Genomic DNA, 23,003 nt, shown 5'->3' with positions numbered 1-23,003 from the left:
TGGAAAGCAGTTTAATAACTGTGCTGGTGATGCAATTTTAGCTATCATCAGAACAAAATCAGAAATGTTTTAGCATTCTGTTTTACATTATTTGTAAATCTTTAATCTTTGTTGCGTTTACTAGCAATTATGCAATGTAAAGACCTGCAGTAACCAAAATATTTAGATGCAACATATATGTATTATAGCACTCACAAACACGCATTGCATTTAACAAAAGGTGTTTTGAACGCAGTGAAAGTTGGCAAATCTTTTTATCTAAAGCTTATATTGTCAGCTAAAGGATTTTTGCTGTAATTTAATAAAGCAGAATTCTTAGGCTGCTCTGCCACCTAGTGGCAGTTTGTGAATAGACAGTTACCAAAACCAGAAAGCAATATTAATAAAATATTAAAACTGAACAAGAGTAACTTGTTATGGTGGTAAGAGCATCGCTGTTTTCTTAAGACCACACACTTTACTTTTTAAAATTCTGGCTTTACAGCCTTTGTGTCTCAGGCCTGTAACAAGAATGTGTCAATTTGAGTCTAGAATGTCAAAGCATCCATTATAAATACAGGGCCAGTCATAGGTTAATTGTTGCCCTGTATGTCTGGCACCTCAACTCAGGCCCAGCACATGGCTACCTGGCCACTTGTGATAAGGGTGGAGGGTTCCCTATGACTTCTTTATAAGGCTGGCAGTATCACACCTTCATCTGCTGATAGCTCCTATGCTGCTCAGCCTTTGGCATCATCGGTGACTGTCAAGTATGCAGAATGCTGTACTCATATCTTCTTTTCTCTGCCTTCTTTGCCATCTAATCATAACAGTGGAGAAGACAGGGAACAAAAGATGTGCAGCCTGCAGATACAGTGTATAACTCCATTAGCAAAGACAGAGCAGTGCAGGGTTTTATGTAAAAGTGATAAATCACTGAATTCTGCACAACAGTCACGTAAAAAAAGGAACACATGGGCCTATTAAATCAGCAAAATGTAATCATGTTAGAGTGTATCTCTCGCTAAAACATTTTGCCTTTTACCTACACATTGATGTTTATGTCCCTCTAGGGAGATTTCTCCTTGCTTCCTCTCCCACAGACACAAGTAATTGTAATCAAACTAAAATTAAGCAAAATCTGTTGTTAGACAGTTGTCTCCAGAACACATTCCCCAATGGATTGCCCTTCATCTCTGGTTCTGGTGACAGCTGGTAAAGTTTGAGTTTTACATCACTTTCTATGTAGGTAACCCTGACAAAGAGAGGGTTATCCTCCCAGCATGGACAGAGATAACAATAAAACCTACATTTCCCTACAGTTATTAACATTAAAATAAAATGTTTTGACTAGAAGTACACTAGATTTTCTTGGCTGGCCTGTACAAGCTTTTGATTGATGAGTTTTATTCATTTTTAATCCAATTCCAAAAAGATAAAATGTTGTATTTACTTTATCTGGCTTACCTGCTTATTCATAAAAATGTAGATCAGTGGGTTAATTACAGTACTGCTTTTGGCTAGAATTGAAGGTATCACACTGGCAACCGGTGTCACCACTCCAGGCCTTCCGAAGGTAGCAAGCAAGGCGACCACACCATAAGGCATCCAGCAAATTAGGTAGCATACAACTGTGGTAAGCACCATGAACAGGACATGGTACTCTCTCTTTCGGGCTGTAGACTTTCTGATTTTTCCAACCTAATTTAAAAAATGCAACATATAAAATTTTAGAGGGAATTTATTCTCAGGAAAGAAATATCAACTAGGAAAAACAAATGTTAAACAGGTTTGAAGGTAAAAAAGTAATAATTTTTGTTGTTGTTATTGGATAGTTTTTTTTTATTATTATTATTTTTATAGAATTAGTAGTAATAACCAAAACATCTGTAATATCACCCAAGAGGGTAAATTTTGCTAGAATGAAGGTTGTTTTTCCTCTAGATGGCATCCTTTTAAAACAAATGAAACCTTAAAAGAACATATCAGAAGTGACAGATAAGATTGTAGGAATAAACTGAACTGAAATAATTTTGTTTATATCAATATGTATATGAAGGGAAAAACAAAAAGGTACTAAACCTAAAAATAAAATAATATCAAGCAGGTGGATTCTTTACTGCCCTTTTTAGGATTTTTAGTACAATCCCAGCATACCTGTGTGCCAGGAATAAATGAACTCCTGCACACTTTATTTTGGCCTGGTCAATTAGGACGGCCAGGATCCTGGACCCAGAAATGGACCATAAAGTTAGTGCCCTCAAAGGAATGGGGGCAGGTGAATTAGGTTCCTTTTCAAGAAGAACTACTGCTTTTTATGTTGGTAAAGTGGGGTACAAAATTCAAATTTTAACCCATCAGAAGCATTCAAGTCTTTGTCTAAGTCAGTCATCCTTACATCCTGGTCTAATGTAATGATTAGTCGGGGGAGAGGGGAGCAGAGCTACAGGGAATAGAAGACTGTAGCTCTCATGGGGTAAATTTTATTCATGAACTTCACTCACTTAGTAATTCAACCCAATATTATAATATCTCTTGGACATCCTTACATAGTCACACAATATCAAATTCAGGCTTAAAGGTTGACTCCAAAGACTTCTTATTCAATAAAGTTCAGATTCTTAACAGATCTCTCAAGTTAGCTAGTGCCGACTTTTCCATTCAAGCATAGCACCGTTTACCCACATTTATTCAAATTCAAAATGCAGCTCTGAAAAAGAAAAGGTTGTGGTGGACTGGCTCTGTCTGCTATCTAAATGCTCCTCAAACGAACCTGTTGTTTTCAAGGAAATTCAACATAAAGCAGGTCTGAACTTTTATCTGAGGTACACGTTTGATGTGCATTTCAAGCAGACAACAAAATTCTGCAAAACAGCACCTGAGTACACAAGCCTGAACTATGCTCAGGGTTACAATATAATTAATAAAGCAGATGAACGCTATCTCCAGGAGAATAAAAACCATTAGAGATTCATTTTAATTATAAAATCACATTAGTTAGTCCATTTATTATCATTGTAAAATATTTACCTGTTTCACAGCATAAAGTAACCTTCCATAACAGTATACCATTACTAGAACAGGAATGGCAAGGCAGAAGATAAAAAGGCAGATGATATAGGAAATGGACTCTGCAGATTCAGACGTCCAGCGTACTGAACAACTGGTGCCTGCACCTTCCTTTCCATAGCTGCTCCATCCAAGGAGAGGAGGCACTGTCCATATCAGCGAATAAATCCAAGTGCTGGCCACAGCAAGAAGTGCTTTTGTAAACTTTGGACCCCCTTTATTGTATAAAGTCAGAGTAGTGTAGCGCTCATATGAGAGGAAAGCAAGTGAGATGAGTGATACAATACCTGTAAAGTAAAAATATATGTTAACTTTTTAGGACATTTTTGCATTTAATAACAATTAACCATTTGTTAGTTGTTTATAGTGTAAAGGGAACACAAAGAAATGCAAAAAAAAAGCATTAAAAAAAACAAATTAAAGTTTTACCTTTTATTGTTATGTTTACATTAACACATCAAATCCTCTTACTTTCCCCATGTTAGGTAGTGTGGGAGAATCAAATATGTGATGCCAAATATGGAGGGTATTTGGCATCATCTACCTCACCCTTGCCTGGAAAAGGGATTACAGGGCCATTAGTAATTGTGTTGCTGCAGAACTAAAGCTCTTTATTTGGGATCCAGGTCTGGAGAGTCCTGGATGGAATGGATGGGCCAGGCACCTTTTTTCAGGCCAGAAAATGAGGATATCCCTGGTGCAGATGTCTTTGAATTAAGGAAAACTGGAGTCTGAGATAAAGGGGCTCAAGTGGTCAGGCTGTGTGTAGCCTGTATGATGGGACAGCCCAGGAGGTCTCTTAAAGTTTCTGTCTGGAGGTTATTTGAACCTGAGATCTAGAGCTGCAAATGCAAGAGTGCTAACCCCAGAGCCACCGTGTGTATGTTCATGGGCAAACAATAGCAGTCAACGTGGAACTAATCTTCCTTTCTTCAGATGTAGCACGTGATTCATCAAGTTCTCCAGGACTGGAAAAGATAGACTATTAGGGGTGAACCTGAGTGATGCAGCAAACCTGGAGGGATTATGGTCCAGAATTGAAAACATTACATTGAAAACAATAATAGCAAATGATTTTAAGAAATTCTTTCCAGGCTTGCTGGATTTCCAGGTTAACCTAAGATAACACATTAAAAAAAATTTCACTTGCCAGGGATTTTTCAATATATTTAGTGTATTACAGGTCTGCTGAATCCAGAAATCACATCAGTTTCATTGAATTGCCTTATGATACAGGAATCAGAATAGACAATTCTACCAACAACAAATGCTAACACATGACCTTATTATCAATCTTTATTTACACCAATGTTTTGTATTTTATATATTAATTGTAGCATTATTTTCATAAAACTTTCAATTGCCTTCCTTTTATCCATACATTTTCTTTGTTTCAGAAATATGAGTTCTTCAAGAAAAAGTTGTTTAAATGACCCTAATGTATGTTGCTACATTTGTGGTGAATATTCTCAGCAAAAACAGAGAAGAAACATTACAGAATTTGTGAAACAAGCATATCTTGCATATTTTGGTATTAAACTTGGGGACCAATATAAGTATTGGGCTCCCCATATGGTATGCAAAACTCGTGAAGAAAGTCTACGTCAGTGGAAAAATGGAAAACTTAAAAGGGTGAAATTTGGTGTACCCATGATATGGCCAGAGCCCAAAAATCACCCTAATGATTGTTATTTTTGAGCTGTGAATGTAAAATTTTTCAATCAGGAAAAACAAATGGGAGTTCCCTGATTTTGAATCAGCAATACGACCTGTGCCGCATGGTGCTGATGTTCCCATACCAGTGTTCAGTACACTCCCTGATATTCCTGTATCCGTGCTCTTTAATCTTCATGTAAAGCACAGGGGTATGTAATAGTGTTATGTATCTTTTTATAATGTATCTTTTTATGTATCCTTCTACAATGTATCTCTTTACAATGTATCTTTTCATGTATCCTTTTATAATGTATCTTTTTACATCTGTTTGGAAGCTGTAGAAGCTCTACACAGTGCTGAAACAAACTCGAATATTTCTCCCATTGACTTTAATGGGATTCAAATTCGACCACCCGAATTTGTTTGCTATATTCGGCCGAATAGCTGTCGAATCGAATAGTGAGCTATTCGACCAACACTAGTCCTAAACATCAGCATAAAAATCATACAAACTGGGTTTTTAAAATGACTTCTTTGTGATTAGTTCTGTAAATTTACTGAATATAAAATATATTGACAAGTATTTCAAAAAATTAATTTTGTATATGTAGGCATATCTAGTTTAATTTTGCCTAATTTTCATGTTTCATTAGTTTTCTATGAGGTTAATATTGAGGTCATTATTTCAAAAAACTAGAGCCAATCTAGCAACCAATACCATATTTGGAATCAGTGCATCAAACTTAACCTAAAATGACTTTAATCTGTTTGGCAAGAAAATGTTTGTTGACCAGTGTAATCTATCTTCTCCAGTCTTGGAAAGTTTTAATAAATCAGGCCCATGCTGTAGATTAGCTTATGGGGATGTTTTATATTAAATATGGAGACTGTCATTATGACTGTGCTTTGTTGGAGGCTGAATATCTCATTTTAAGTCTATTTGGACACAGTCTTTTTAAAAATAACATACTCTGCAGTGTTTAATGATATGTAACATCCACGAAGATTGCAGGAAGAACAGACTAGGATAGGAAATATCCCTCTTTTTATGTAAAATAATCATGTGCTGTGGTCTGTGTTAGACTGGGATACCTAGAGCTGAAAAGGAATTCATTCCTTAAGGTATTTACACAGGTTAGATGTTTGTTGCCCAAGAAAATTTGTTGTGATTGCCCCACGTGTAAATATAGGGTGTGAAAAATGGGCTCCCGACATCTTTTAGCATTGCAGTGCTGTCCTTAACCACTTTATTTTCTAATCAGGGGGACGCAGTGCGTGTCTTCCACTCATCTTCCCTCTTTTTTCACCATGGAATAAAATGCTTGTTTGCTCTAATGTTGCTGGATGATCACAGAAAAAGTTGGACCGAAATTTATACCCAGAGTCCAGCAATGTCTAAAGATGGGATCCCACAAAGATCCATCCAGTGATATTTTCTCCCCACTGCACAATTACAAGAGCTCCATCCAGCTGTATAAGAAATAGCCATAGTTCTGCATTGTTTACATATGTGACACCTGTCAAATTCTGACAGCTACATTGGCTGAGCTATAGGCTGGACTGTATCCTATACCTGTCACTAAGAGCTATAGGGCTTACTAAATATAGCCGGTGGCCATAGAGATCCATCAATGTCCACTGGCTGGACTGGCTGAGCCTACACCACACTAATGACAAGAATATGTGTACTATTTCAAAAACTTAGAACTGAGCTTTGATTGCTCAAATTCGGAACCTAAGTTGGAATAGCCAAAACTAACGTCATCATGGACTCCAATCAAAACTAACCAACCACCACTAATGATGATAGGCCACACATCACCTCTGTTTGGTTGCTGATCAAAGGCCACACCTGTTTCAAAGGCCATCTTTTATGGTATCTGGTCTATGTGGATACCAGAAGACCAGATTGTGAGTTACATTTAGTGAAATACAATATGTAAATTGGACATAAAAGTGGAATTAGCAGCTGCTTCTCTAGGTGCTAGGTAATAACTAGGTGGGGTCTGAACAATGTCCATAAAACCCATACCAACTTTCTGTCATGATGTTGGGCTTTTTGTCAAAAGAGTAACGTGTATTTTTCAAATAATTAGAAAATGAGTGACATAAACTTCATTAAATCAGTGTAAGAAGAGCAAACATAGTACAATCACAAATAAATAGGGCTATAAAGGCATCCCTCTATAAAGGCATATTCCTAATTCTATATATGCCTCGCTTACTAAATAGAAAGTCGTCTGACTAAATGTTGCAAGAGAAATGTACAAAGCTCAAAAAGATCTCAATCCCAACGTGTTTCGCCAGAAGGCTTTATCAGGGGATGTGCAAGGAGAGTCAGAGCGTCTGTACAATAAAGTAGATACGAAAGCTATCTTAAATATCATATATATTTGTATATCGAAATAACATGATAATGGTAGGTCATATCAGAAATATGCAATAATTCATAATCAATAAACATTAGAGTGTCCCTGCACAATGTGTGAATGTATATATATATATATATATATATATATATATATATATATATAGCTCATACTATAGGTTTGGCCTCTTTCTCTATTTTCTTGTTATATGTTAAGCTAGGTGATCCAGCAAACCTGTAATGGATTTCTTAAAAGTCATTTGCTATTTATTGGCAAATGTTTTCAATCCTGGACCAGATCCATACCAGGTTTGATGGATCACCCAGCTTCACTGATAAAAGTGATTCCTCTCCAGCTTTGGAAAGCCTTAATAAATCAGGCCCAATAAGGTAAGACACAGAAGTGCAATACACACTTAAAATATTTTGATAGACAGAAAGACTTTTTAATAATAACAAATGAAACCCAGCATATTTATCTTTTGCTGAGCATTCTGAATTGGTTCTGCTTGCCGCACATCAAAGCTATTTATATATAAATGTCAGTAGTATGACCTCTGTCTGGCTAGTGTTAGGTAAATTTCAAGAGGCTAAGCAAGAGTCCAGCATGGTCAACGCAGCAGACAGCAAGTCTGACATCCATTTCACACTTAATGAACATGCACTTTTCCACACCTTATCTTTTTTAATATATCTAGGGAAATAAAATAGGTTTGCTTATATATGCTTTCACCTTTTTACATTCTCATCTGTTCCCTGGAGCCTCTTATAGATTTAAAGGTTGCTGAACACACAAATCATCCATCCTTAGTAAAATAAGCAGCACAATCCTGCAAACTTGGAATGTAAACTAAGTGGAAAGTGGGCAGGTAGGGAGCTGGAAGGATAAGTAAGATTAAGGCATATATATATAAGATTTTTTTACCTCATTTTAGCTACTCTTAAGCTACCCTCAGACTTGGAAATGCTGGCCAAACTAGCTGAAAACAGCTGGGCTGAATGTCTGTTATCCCATTTCTGTAGGTAGCCCAATACTTTCTACTACTGTTACCCTGTTTATTGCTGCAGTAGATTTTGCATTAATTTAACAGGTAATCCTGGTTTAGCAACTTACCTGTTTCGCCACCACCACCACTTACGACCAGCTCCTCCGATGAGTAGTACAAGAAGAGAAGATATATCGCAGAGGAGAAAACCTAAATTACTACTATAGTAGTTGCCAAGCCAACTAGTTATGTGAACTTAAAAACAGGGGAAAGAAAAGCGACTTTTTATGGCAAACTTATATTTAAAAAAAGAAGTAAAATCCTTTATTCTAAACAATATGCAAAAGAGACAATATACAAAGCATACATTTGATACAAAATTACACTTATTTCCCCACAGGGGATGGTCAGTATTGCATATAAATATAGGTATTGGACTTCTTACATTTTGTTGAAGACCAATACCAAAAGTCCTTGTGAACTTGGTAAATGTTCAATGGATATTTACAGTCTCATTCCCGACGCCTTTAACCCCTATGGGCTTCCTCAGGGGATTGGGAGACTGTGTACAATATGGATAATAAACCATATGGAGAGGTAGTATGTTGTTTATTGGTCCAGAATGAACATTCTTAAGGACATCTTAAGTCCTCCTGAACAAACTCCTAACATGTCACAACACACAGCTGTACCTTTTATTACAAAAAGCAGTTCTTGAATTCTAGATAGGTCATCTCTCTAGACTGAGATGATGCTATCAGTCTGCTGTAGACAAGAATAAGAATTCCCCTAGTCCACTCACCTTAGAACACTCTAAATTCGCAGAAACTCAAAAGGTAAGGAGCTGCAGTAATGCTGATGGTTTGTAAAAACAGCCGAGAACTACACAAGCATCAAAATGTACACAGCTGTGCAATCTCTGAACCGGTACATCACTCCAGGAAGTAGATACTAACCTTAAATAAAGTCTAAAAATGATGTCTCATTTAGCAAAATTCAGATAAAGGCACTGCTATGGGGAGTTCTGAGACTTTTGTAGCAGGTAATAATTATCTGTATTAATATTTAGCACGCATGCTTTTAACATGAAAAAATATTCTGTCATTACACAATTAATTAGGATGAATTATCTTGATATTAATACCTTTCTTATCAATAGGTAACAAAGTTTTTTCATTAAAAACACTACTCATTAGCAAACTGTTTTGGTGAATATTAGTCGGATTTATTATCTTAAGATCTAGCAACACAGAATGTACAAAGGTGTGTATCAAAGAAAAGAGGATTCACCATTGATATGTAAAATCCTACAACTATTAGGGAAAGAACAAAACTGTACATATATATATATATATATATATATATATTAAATGCTTATAGTCTTGTCTACAATTTTGTACTATCCCTGTTATATATGAAAGAGCAAACAGTAGGAACAAAAAGTCTGTTTATTAAAATGCTAGTAAAATTCACATTTATCTATATTACAATTTCAAGGCTACCACTTCTCAGATTTCTTTAAAAAAAAATACAAAACCATAATCTTTTAATTCATTAAAAACAGAAAGAGTACATTTTTTTAAAAATATTGATGTTACACAAAATTAATCCCAATTATTGTTCAACACATTTTGCAGAATCTGTTTCTTCAAGGGAAAGAGTAAATGCCCCATAAATAAATGCCCCCATGATATAAAATTCTTCTACGCGATTTAGTATTTTTTTAAAGTTAAAACACACAGTCTGAGTACCACAGGAATTTTTCCAGAAGAATGCCATTTTATTGAAAGGATTCAAGAGGGTGAGTGTTTTCATAATTTGAATATCCTTTACACTGGGTGTGCACAATTTAATCATGAACACACTAATTATTTAATTTGGGAATTTTGTTAGTCATATTGGTGTGGGGACCCTCATTATGGGGGACAAGGTGTAATGATATGGGTTATGATATTTTATGGGGACACTTTCATGTTGAATGATCACTTATGTGATAAGAGTGGGATCCATCAGTTATTTATGTTATAAATATGGTGTATGTCTATCTAACATCTTTTATCACTGAAAGTAGATAACATATTGTAACAAAAATGGACCCAAAAAATTTAAGAAATTACAATATTTTTGGGAGCTCATATTATACCACCTGATTTGAATGGGAAGAGAATTAAAACTAATTTGATTAACTAGGTGAACAACCAAATAAGTTAAGGGACAGAACAAATATTATATTAGAACTAAACTAAGGTCAATGTATTAAGCACAGCAGCAGATATCAAGTATTGGAAATTAATCTATTCAGTTCATTTAAAAAATGTATACATTTTGTCCTTTTTTCCAACTTTGATTAATACTCAAGTTAATACACTGAAACGATAATCCTCCTTGCGCCTTGCCATGTCTTAACTTAACATTTTATATGAGGAGTACACAGACGGCCACTAACACTCAGTATTGATGTAAGTTAATTTTTTTTTATTATTGTGCTATGTACTTGAAATGTTAAATGATGTATGAATATAATAGTGTTATACTCGAAAAATATATAAATAATGAATACATATTTTGAGTAAATGTACTAAAATAGATTGTACTAAAATTGATTGTTATTTGTAGATTTGAAGCGGACGTAGATTCCCCAAAATGTGTTTAAGTTTTTAAAATACCTCAGTAGGAGAGTTTTCCATGGGGAGATCTATTGAGTGTCTTATTTTAAACAAGTTTTTGGTTTTACATTTTGTATATTACACATTTTAATGTACGATTTGCAAATAAAGTTTAATATGTTTTTTTATCTTTTTGTCAATTAATTATGTATGTTTGACCTTAGAATCCCTTAGAAATTTGGTTTGCCTACGGGAAACCTTGCTATCTTTTTTGTTTATTTGGAAATGTTAAACATATGTTTATATTTATTTATAAAAAAATATAAAGTTTGTATTTCATGATCAGTATTAAACAACGAGTCAATTTTATTTTTGTCACATAATTTTATGTTGTGTATTCATTTCTAAAATGCGATTTTCATTGGGGTGTCGCTTGCATTTCCATTTTATTTTGTATAAGAAACGTGGAAAAAATATTTTATGCCATTAAGCCTTCAATGTTGGGCATTAGTGTACTAGAAAAATTCAGTCTGATACTTTAGGTCAAATAGCAGATAATATATATTGTCTCTTCACTTAGAGGTGGGCCAAGGTACAAGAGGAGTGGAAGAGGTACTGGTAAAAAAAACACTGTGAATAGAAAATTATTGAATAGAATAGAAAATTGGTGCTCTTTACTGTGTCACCTAATGACTTTTAATATTAGTTGAAGTGCCTGGCAATATCCTAACCCTTTCAAGACCATAGTCAAGCCTCTGCAAACAACTGTTGTTCCTGCTGCCTTTTCCCAATACAGCCAGTCAGGATAGGGTGGCACTACTGTCAATGTCACAAGCTATGCTACTGCCTTGTTGGAAATTTTCTTCTCTTCCACCATTGTCAAGGCAAATCAAGGAGGGTGATCACCATGAAAATCATAATGGGCACGCAGGGTTTGTCAAGGAACGTAACCTGGTGATTAGGATATTGTTCTTGAAATTTCACTTTTGTCCTGTGTTTTCATTAAAGTCATAGCAGATAGATTTTGTAAATTTGTATAGAACTTCTACTGTCTTTTTACCAATACATACTCAATACTTTCAGTTTTAGTTGTGAACATTACAGACACGGAACCCATTAAACAATACAATCAGGAGATCAACACTCCTGCGCTAACTTCAGCGCGGACTTCGTCAGAAGTTTTTCTGGCATAGGGGAAAAATTTGGTGTTGCGGGCAGCAGAAAAGGTGTGTATTGTTCTCTTTTATCCGTATGTTTTTCTTCTATCAGCATTAGGGTCACTTTAACCTCATTAGGAAGGAGACAATAGACTGACCATGTCTCTGATGAAGTTAAGCAAAAAAAAGATGCCCTCTATGTATTCAGTGGCATCAAAAAACATTACTCTTGCCTTGAAAGATATATGTCTATTTTGTAATAAAAATGTTCAAAATACTGGTATAGCTTTCATCATAGCAGCATGGCACAAAACAAAAAATAGTTTTGCTTAGATGTCAAAAAGAGATTAGACTTTACTGGATTTTCTTGGGATTAAAAATAAAGCGAATGAAATTACAGAATTTTATTTTAGATTCAGAATGTCTTTTGTGTTCAGCAGCCGTAAGACAAAGATTATCCTTGTGAATTCCACAGTAATAATGTATGCTCTATCTCTCTTCTGTTCTAGCCAAGAATGGCTCAGATTCTTAGAATTCAAATCCATCTCATTATCATTCATACATACTGGGTCAACTTCCTCACAGACATTACTAATCTGAAAAGTATGTGAAGATCATTCAAGTAAAATGATTTCAAGGTAAAGAAAAATAATGTAAAGTGTAAAAGCAATTTTATTTTTTTATTTTTATTTTACATAAAAAGCCATTAGTTGCCTTTTGTTTTCCTTTAATTGGCTTACATAATAAGGAAAAGAGAAATGTGTAGTGACCTACAGCAAATTGTTTACCATCGCTGATCCTGCTATAATTTACTGCAGTCTGAACTTTTTTATTTGGCTTTCTATAGGTATGACATAAATGTACCCCCAAACCTTCTAGCAGATTAGGATACAGGTAGTCCCCAGGTTACATATGAGATAGGGACTGTAGGTTTGTTCTTAAGTGTAATGTGTATGTAAGTCAGAACATGTACAGTATTTTGATAAATGCAATTAGGACATATATTTGTCTCAACATATTATTAGGCAACATGGTGTCAGGTACAGTATAAAAATTTGCACCAAATGAAAAAACACTGAAACAGCCGAACTATGAACACTTCTTAACTATAGGTATCATATGGAAGTATAAGTTTGGGGAGGAAGACAACCCAACCACACTATGAGATTAAGATAATAAAGGAGTATAGATTATATTCACTTGGCAAACTGAATGTTCAAACCAGTGTTCACACTGAATATCTAATCATGGCAAAGCAAAGCAAAACAAAAAACAATTTTTGCTAGCACATGAATAGTTGGTTAACTCAGCTTCATCCTATTTACTTAGATAAGTGAACACCTCAAGTTCATTATTATATCAACTACTATTTGTATCAACAAGAATGGTATATTTGTAAATGTATACCTTATTTAGATTGAAATAAATAATGTTTTTAGTTTTTTTACTTTACAACTATAGTATAGTATACTAACTATAGAGTATACTAACTAGAGTGTAGTAGTAGAGTAGAGTATAGTAAATGAAACAGAAAACCATTTATAATATTTGTTTTTTCTACTGAGGTAGCAACATAACAACGTGCTGTAGAACATATATTCTCTTTCACACCAAAAGTACACTGAGAAAAACAAAACCCCTATATAAAGACCTGGCCACATTAAATGCAATTTCTAATGGAAAGCTCTTAACATTAACATAAGCAGTCTGTTGTATTTCTGTATAAGCACTTAATCACATTTTTGTTTTACATGCTATGAGCCCTGTGTGTTCTAAATGGGGGAATAGGACATGGTTTAAATAAGTCATATAAGTACAGAGACCTCTAAGAAATACAAGGTCACTGGTCTGTTATTAAATAATAGGAAACAAAGAACAAAAGAATCAAGTGCAATAGAAAAAGGAATAGTAGCTCAGTGGGATTCAGAAAAATATCAAATTGAAAAGAAAATATTATAAACAGGATATTTCTCCAGAACTCAGCGCTACACCTGAATGGAATATGGAATGAATTGCTCCATGGGGTTCACAAAATGAAAACATTGGTTATGGTTTAAAAATGAAATACTGGCAGACTGAAGAGAACCAAAGTGGCTGTTAGCGGAATAGGTCATATGCCATCTGAGCAGTACATTGCTATACTTCAGCACAAGCTATGCTTACGGTATACTTTTATTGAATTGGATATACAGCAAAATATAGATTTGTTGATTTTCTAATCATCTGTATATATTAAACTTTAGTTTCAGTTACACAGGGACATAAGTAATCTATTCAACCAGAGCCAAAAAAAAATTGAAACTGTGGTGTGAATATATTCTATATCTTATTTTTTATTTGAAATCTTTTTATAGAAAAATTATTAATAATAGTATTCAGTAGAGGACACTCTTAACCGACAAAACAATCTAGTAGAGAACTGGGAACCTTTCCTGCAGGGAAACTGACCATTACATTGTTAATGGGCATGTATTGGGTCTGATTTATCAAAACTCTCCAACACTGGAGGGGATAGACTGTCATGGGGCGAACCCAGGTTCTCCCTTGATAATCTATTTTCTCTAGACTTGGAGAGCTTTGATAAATCAGGCTCAATGTGTGTCATGGTGCCTCAATAAGTAGTAGGCTTTGTGAAAGATGTTTGTGCCTCAAGAGCGACACAGCTTTGGACAATTTCCAACATGAGCTTAATTTGCCTTTTCTGGACTTTGTCATGTGAAATCTCAAAGCTGTTAGGAATTCAGTGCTGGAAGACTTCCTTCTGCTAGGATCTCTGGTCAAAACAGACAGCAAGTAGCTATATAATACTCACTATGTGCCACCAACTGTAGGTCCTGCACTGACTGATGTATGAATGGTTAAGTATCTTTTTAGCCAATAAGTCCATGAAATATCATAAATACTGGCCTGAAGGCCTGGATGCCCTGCCCCTCTCCCCAGTCCTACCTTTGCCAGCATCTTAAAGGTGTGGCAAGCAAAAAACATTAGACTTAGTGTTTGTCTGAATATTAATATAGAAGTGCAATATAATACATTGTGGTTTATATGCTGTGCAATGAGTGTCAAAACCTGATAAAATAAAGGTGATGCGCTACGGACTGATATTTTTTAGAATATCCTTTGATGGTATTTTACAGTAAAATATATTTTTTTTTATGTTATTACAAATACAAGTTTATAAATGTGTTGTCTATATGAATTACAAATATAGCATATTCATTATCTATATTACTGAATTATATTGTTGTAACTCTTCACTCAAACTTCATTTGCAAAAAATAAAGTATTGTGTTCTACTTCACCTAATAAAATATCACCTTTGTTTCTGATAAATCATATTTAAATCAATTGTTAGTTTTTAAATTTACACTGGTAATAATTTCCGACATGTTAAGCATTCTTCACATCATCCCCTGAGAAAGGTATCTATGAATACTTAAACATGAAATCAAAATTTTAGCAAGTAAAACAGTACAGTTATAATATGTGCATGTGTGTCATATATGTTTAAATTTGAAGAAAGAAGAAAGAAAAATATTTTGATTATAAAGGTTCATTTGATTCAGGGTATTTTTAGTCATTTTAAAGTGGAAGTAGTTCTGCTTTGAAAATCAGTTATCAGACAGGTCTTTATTGCAGAAAGGGACAGACAATGTCACTTCTGCAAAAAAACAAACTTACCTGCCTGCGTAATGGTTTTAATGCTGGTGCAGTTTAGTCTACAATGCTGAGATGTTGCCTGTCACTTCTGCAATAAAGGATCTGACTGGTTTTATTTTTAAGTTTTTAAGTAAAGTTCTGTTTTAAATGTTTATTTGTGCATTTTTGTTGGCCACCGGTACTGTGGTGGTACATACGATGGTGCTGTGTCCTCATGTAAGTTGTGTAACAAACTCTTAAATACAATAAACTTCACCACAAGAGTTTGTTACACACTTTACATGAACACTGGTATGACCTGAATCTCATATTCAGATATGTATAGTAAATATATCCAATACTTATAAAGCAAAAACCCATCCTGTAAAGCAACAACACTTTTTTTAAATAAATATAAAATCTAAAATTCATTCAATCAGCGTGAAAATATGCATAAATCTGAAATACAAATGTATGTGCCAGGATGTGCAATAAATACAATATTAACATGGATAACTGAATCTCAGTGAGAGTGAGCATATAAACCAATATACAGTAGCTACAAGAAATTATTCAAATTGGAGACATACTAACTACGTTCTCTTACTGAGTGGTGAACTCCTTTATGTGTAATAAATAAATAAATCCTAATGAAAGATAATGATTTTTTTAATTATTATTATTATTAGAACATCAAGCAAAAGCCTAATCAGTTTCCCAGCAGAAGATTGGGTAACAAGCAGGTACAGGATAGGTGTGCGCCAAGAAATGTACTGAACACTAATGAGCTGGTGCAAAGTTACAGAAACATCCACTATTACTGCTAAGCCTAAAATAGGCTCTGTCCTTTTAATGATCCCCTCCTACCTGTGCTGTGTCAGAGTGTGCCTACAGACATGTGAAACCCGGAAGTGCAGTGGGAGAGAGCAAGTGCTGAGCCTGAGAGGTCAACAGGGTAGACAGGAGCTGGATGCAGCAGGACAGTTTGGTGGGGAGCACAGAAGAAAGCCACATGTAGTGTGAAACTCTTACTTAAGACCAGGCAGTTACTTAGACTCTATGCCTTGGTGCTTCTAAGGACTCACACCACCTTAAGCATGACATAATGCCCCTTCTGCAATAATGTGTCTTGCCTGCCTGATCAGTCCAGGTTTCTGGCCCAAAGCTGAAATACGCATGCACAGCATCAGCTATGGGTGCCAGGGAAACCTATCAATCTCGGCTTTCTTAGAATGTTTCAGGGATTATTTAACTTTGGCACAGCCAATCAAGATGGCTAAAGGCATCTCTCGGAGGAAGAAGATAAGGAAGATGGCGGCACCCTGTGATGGAACGCTGGTTTAGTTCCACTTTAAAGCTGGGCAAGATAGGGGTGGCTGCTGCTGCTGACTAGTTTCATGGGTGAACAGAGTGGTCTGTGGTACATACACTAACCCAGATTCAAATCTTCATAATTTATCCTACTTTACAGTAATCGGCTGTAAACCCCACAACCCCAAAACAATTAACCCCTATCACCTTTCACATCCTTACTACACTTTCCCCTCCAGTTACCCAACACACCCTAACCTCACCCCTGCTTTTTACATAGCACCAATAACCCACAAAAACCCATAGGAAAAGTGCATGGGTGGCAGATGTGGCAGTAGCCACCTTTTTAAGTCTGCTGTCTTCCTGCCAATCATGGCATTGTTACATATGAAAGGCACCAGATACTGTATTCACAAATGAGTTCTGCCAAACCCATTATGACTTTTTCTATGACCAGAAGAGTTGGGTAGTGCACAAGCCCAGAATACAAAGCTGGGAGTACACATCAGTTGATGCACAGATGGAAAACTTTATGCGGTGCCTAAGAGAACAGGAGGCACCCTAAAATATGAGGTTTCCTAGGTAAATGACATCACTGTAATTACCTTGGTCATATTCCACAACAGCTCATTAAAAAAGATCATAAATTAAGCAGAACTGGGAAAAAGGAATCTTCCTAGTAGTTTACATGCTTGATGACTGCAAATACTGAACCTGCACAAAGTGGCAGACTTGTGTTTACTATTTTATGAGTCAGGGTGTATCTGTTACAGACAGTCTTTTTCTGTTACATTTCTCAATGCCTTCCATTTATTTTATTTGTACCTAATTTAGAGTTCAATGTTTGTACAGATCATTTAGTTATAAATTCCACGCATTCTCTTGGGTGTCTGAACAGCTGTTGATTTCCCCAAGTATTTTTATGGAAAATGATTCCCTTTCCCCCTGAGGTACTTTAGATTCTTAGATTTGGTATGTCACATGGTGAGTCTAGTTACTACCTTTTATCATTTTCCCATACAGTGTTAGATGCCAAGGTTATATGTTTTAATTCCCTCATGGCTAAACTCTGTCTTTTGTACCTACAAAGCCAGGATAAACTTTCTGTAATGCAGAATTTACTTTTAATTGTTAGAAATGTTGCATATTTACACAAAATCCAGGCTGTTTATTGGAAGGGAAAGAATAAGATAATTTTAGTAATATATAGCTAGGTATTTTGTTTTATTTGTCTCGGCAAATAGAAGTCAATGTAAATCATGAACCATTTTCGTTGTTCCCCCTACTGTTTTTTTTTTAAATGCAATATTCCTAATTTAATACTTGTTCACACATATGAAAAAGTTCAAAAAACTAAAAGTAGAAATACAGGGTCAATTTTTAAGAATTAGAATCATTCTACTAAAATTACTACAGAGTATCTTCTGATTCCTTCACAGATGGAACCAATCAATCCTTATGGAATAGGCTACATTGGTGAATGTGGTATCAATTACTCACACAGCTTTGGAACCCTATATGATCATGTATGTTTAATGGCTACTCCAATGTACTTTTGTAGCTAACATCATAGGAAACCATTTATTCCATCTTAGTTGCTATCAGTTGCTACCCCTTATGATTAATAAGAATCACATTCACATTTTTACTTTAGGTGTTTGCAAGCTAATGTAAAGGTTTGTAAGATGTTACATTAAAGCATCAGCATCAATTTGCACATAATAAATAAAATAATCTTGAGCACTTGAAAAATTACTAAAACATGCTCTGCAAGGCTGGAGAGGATATACTTTTATCAGTAAACCTGGGTGATCTGGTGTTTTTGCACACATTTGGCCTTATTAATCAAAGCTCTCCAAGACTGGAGAAGATAGACTATTATGAGAGAACCTGGGTGATCCAGCAAACCTAGAATGTATTTCTTAAAAATCATTTCCTTTTATTTGGCAAACGTTTTCAATACTGGGCCAGATCCATTCCAGGTTTGGTGGATCATCCAGGTTCTCTCACAATAGTCTATCTTCTCCAGTCTTGGAGAGCTTTGATTAATAAGGCCAAGTGTGTGCAAAAACAGATCACAGCTTCTAATATCTTCTAATATCAGCAATTATTTTAATAAGTAGCTATCTTCTCCAGTCTTGGGGAGTTTTATTAAACTAGGTCCATTGCCTCAACCAGGTCAATAAAATATATATTTAAAAAGAATGACTATTGGTGGAATGGGAGAGCCTTATCTTGCAAATATGATTATTAGGCAAATGGGTTCATCACAAATATTATTTCAGGTTTTTGCAATTTTGAAGATTTCTTAAAAGCATGGTAATGTAATGGCTGCATTTAATATATTCAGACATAATCTGGGTCATATACAAAGTGCTATTAATCATAACTGCAGGATACAACAGCGTGAAATTCATTATCTCCTTCAACCTGTGGGACTGACGGCTCATGTTAAAAATTGCTGCTAAAAAGATTTTCATTTTCCTGTGGCTTGCCAGGTATCCAGATTTTGCATAACCTATGTCTTGCTTTAAATTGCATGTTTGCTCAGTAATTTTGTAGACAGTCTTATGTGAAAATAAAAAAAATAGAATACCCTGTACTGTAATTTGTTGTATTAGATATGATCCAGCATCATCTAGCACACTGTAATCAATCTTTGCTGCAGGCTCAACTATCACACTGCTATGGTTACTGGTTAAACTAGTGGTGGAAAGCAGAAATAAGGGGTGTGATTCACTGGTGCTTTCTGTATCTGAGCTAAGACTTGGAAAATAGACAAATTTTTTTAACAAAATTCTGTCCTGGGAACCTGCATTCCTGCAGGGTCTTCTTTCTAAAAAAAAACAACTGCAAGACTTTGTACCTGGTTTGTTTTATTGCCATTGGAATATTTTTGGTACATTTAAACTGAAAATTTAAACATCAAAGTTGAGAACTAACAGTACAGTGAGTTGGAATGCCCAGACACCCCTAAACTTTCCCAAAAATGCATGCAGTCTCAGCTAGTGCATATATATATATATATATATATATATATATATATATATATATACTTCTCAATGGGGGAATTTCCTTGATGAAAAAACAAATAGCAAACAAAGTAATGGCATCAAGTTCAAGCCTTCCATTTTAAAATATACATAGGTATCAAATAGTTTTTTTACATTTTTTACTGTTTGTCCTTATCAAATTGTAACTATTACATTGTAAAATAAACAATTCAAAATAGTAAAACAGTTATGTGTCTAAAACAAAACCATTTGTATATCTACACTATGACACATCCAAGAGACAGGCTGTGTACCAGCAACATTGAAGTGCTTTGTGTCAAGCTAGACTACCAGCTTGAAGGCAAGTTACACTTCCATTGCTGTGCAAACGTCATGGACATTTTAGCAAAGAAAATATTATCGGGCTTGAGTAAGCTCTCCAAGAAAGGGGATTAAGTGTAATTGAATGAGATCAAACACAGTATGACACATTGCAGACACAACAAAAACAGATTATATAACCATAAAACAAGTAATCTTTGTTATTAAAGAGAAACCAGCCATTCATCACCAATGAAATACCCCCAGCCTTTTTCCCTTTTTGACATAATTTTTTTTTGGCACTATGCAATGTTCACAATTATATATTTTATGCATCTGCTACTCTTTAGTTTGGAATTTGTAAAATAAAAAAGATACAGACATCCTAAAAACAAATATTAGAAGTATGTCACTGGGACACCAATGTTTCACCTTAACTGTGTTTTAAATCTGGAGGATGTTCCAATGTTTTGTGGCCACACAGAGTTCCTGCCAACAAGCAATATTAATGGGAATTGTGTGCAGCCCAGAATTGTTATACTTGGTACTGCTTGGTAGTTCTTCCCTGCCAGCCATGAGTATACCAAGTTACCCAGCATCATACACTGAGTTGCACATACATTAAAAAAGATTGCGGAAAGGCAGGTATGTTTATTTTATTGGAGAAGGGGCATCACCTGTACCGTCTGAAATAATGACTTTGACTTCTCACACTTTTTTAATTCTTAAGTTTAGTTCCACTTCCACTACAGGATCACACAAATAGTGGTGGATCAAAACAGGTATGCTCAACTGTTTATTAATTTAAATACAAAATGCAACTTTTATTTAAAAAACACACTTTAAATGCAGAGCATACAGTTGTATACACATGATTTAAATACAAAATGATTTGTAATCCCAGTCAATATTGTGGCACAGGCGGGTGACACATTTACCGTTCTTGGTCCATAAATAAAGCTCATTAAATCACCTATTATTTCCAGACTGTTCATTGCATAACAAATTAGCATAATCATTCCTGCTCAATTAGAATGAAGGTGAACCATAAAGTTTTAAGGCCAAACCATTAGGAAGCATTTTGTAATGTAGCAGAGGAGTGTAAATCCTCAGAATTTAAATTACAAATTCTATGTTTAGCTGAAAAAAATGTCTTCATATAATAATGTGTATAAAAAAGGTGATGTTCCTGGTGTCCTATGTTAAGGTCCTATGTTAAGGGAATTCCTCTCCAAACGATTTATGTCGCTGAGTGTAGAGAATAAATGTCTGTGTTAGGGGGCCGGCTGTGCTTTTGGGTCTTTTGGTCAACTTTACATGTTTTCATTGGCTTCCCCCTAAAATTGACCTTAGACTACATTAACCACATATGACTTTAGTAGGGACATTAGATTGTGAGCTCCTTTGAGGGACAGTTAGTGACACGACTATGAACTTTGTACAGTGCTGTGTAATAGGATGGCGCTATATTAATACTGTATAATAATATTAAGGAGAGGACCCTGCCCTGAAGAGCTTACAATCTAGTAGGTGGGGGAATTTACACACAATAGGAGGGGATGATGTAGTGGTGGGAAGTAGTGAGGGTTTCAAATGACAGAAGAAGACGGGTAGGCAAGTTTGAAAAAATGGGTTTTGTGTGCTCTTTTAAATGAGCAGAAGATAGGAGCAAGCCGAATAGGACGAGGAAGACCATTCCAGAGAGTTGGGGCAGCTCTAGAGAAGTCTTGAATCCGTGCATGTGATGAGGTTATGAGTGAGGAAGTCATTAGTAGGTCATGTTTCATGTTTGCTGTCATAGCTTACATTTCTGCATTCTGAAGCTACCATCGCTCTGCTAGTCTTTTATTCCTGTCTGGCAATTCTGTTATCTATGTTCTATTTGGCAAATTTTAGTAAGGCCTACATAATCACACATAATTTACAATTCCCATAATGGGCCTGATTTATTAAAACTCTCCAAGGCTGGATAGCATACACTTTGATCAGTGAAGCTAGGTAATCCAGCAAACCTGGAATAAATTTGGTCCAGGATTGAAAATATTTGCTAACAAATAGCAAATGACTTTTAGGAAGTCCATTCCAGGTTTGCTGGATTACCCAGCTTCACTGATCAAAGTGTCCCCTCTCTAGCCTTGGAGAGCTTGGAGAAGATAAGTATTAAAGTCAAGTTCTAAAGGTCGTAGCCAATTACACAAATCCTCTCAATTTCCATATGTGACATTCTCCTTTAAAAAATTTTTTTTGAGGCAAAAATGGGTTTGGAATTATATAAGCTTTAATTGTCTTAGGTTTGTACAGAAAGTCTTTGGTGTGTATGATTATGTACTTTACATGCATACCAATCTATATTGATTTCTGTCTGGAGTGATATGGCAGATGAACCTTGCAATGTATAGGCAGATGGTCTGGGAAAATATTTTAGCATTTTCTGCACATTGCAGACTGTAGGCAAAACATAAAAGCAGAGGCCTTTAGCCAGTTTGTTTTTATAATTATGATTAGTTATTAGTACAAACTCAGGGAAACCTATAGAACCTGTAACATTGTAATATAATCCTAAATGTTACTTAACATTATAAACCTAACCCACCAATCAAACAACAATCCCCTGTAAACTTTACAAATCCATGGTCACATAACACATAGGGCCTCATGGGAGAGTGACAGGGTCCTTCTTCTGGTGCTCAACATTTCAATGGGTATTAAAGTTGGAAAGAAATTTTGGTGAGCATTTTGTATTTACCAGGAGGCAAAAATTGACATTAGGTCTGATTTTATGCCGTAAAGGGAACACTAATCTAGCAAACTTTTAAATACAGATAAACAAAAAAATGCATGTCTCGAAAGTGGAAAACGAGTTTAGTCAGTCTGGTAGGTAAACGGTAAGGGCAGGGGAAGGCTAGAATCTCATAACC

At 35.3% G+C, this 23,003-nt stretch overlaps 1 protein-coding gene across 1 annotated transcript in view; it reads right to left on the bottom strand.

The window, feature by feature from the left end:
• Positions 1-494: 494 nt before the first annotated feature.
• LOC140325296 (opsin-3-like) overlaps positions 495-23,003 on the bottom strand; it is a 53,971-nt gene continuing 31,462 nt past the window's right edge. The window contains exons 3-5 of the mRNA XM_072403165.1: positions 3,010-3,335; positions 1,447-1,680; positions 495-500 (exon numbers count right to left, since the gene is read on the bottom strand). Coding sequence (XP_072259266.1) covers positions 495-500; positions 1,447-1,680; positions 3,010-3,335 — 566 coding nt within the window. The remainder of the gene's footprint in view (positions 501-1,446; positions 1,681-3,009; positions 3,336-23,003) is intronic.

Source organism: Pyxicephalus adspersus, chromosome 1 (genome assembly GCF_032062135.1).
Source record: "Pyxicephalus adspersus chromosome 1, UCB_Pads_2.0, whole genome shotgun sequence".
NCBI classification, from domain to species: domain Eukaryota; kingdom Metazoa; phylum Chordata; class Amphibia; order Anura; family Pyxicephalidae; genus Pyxicephalus; species Pyxicephalus adspersus.
Note: the sequence above shows the minus strand (reverse complement) of the source record. Positions and strands in the feature narration are given on the sequence as shown.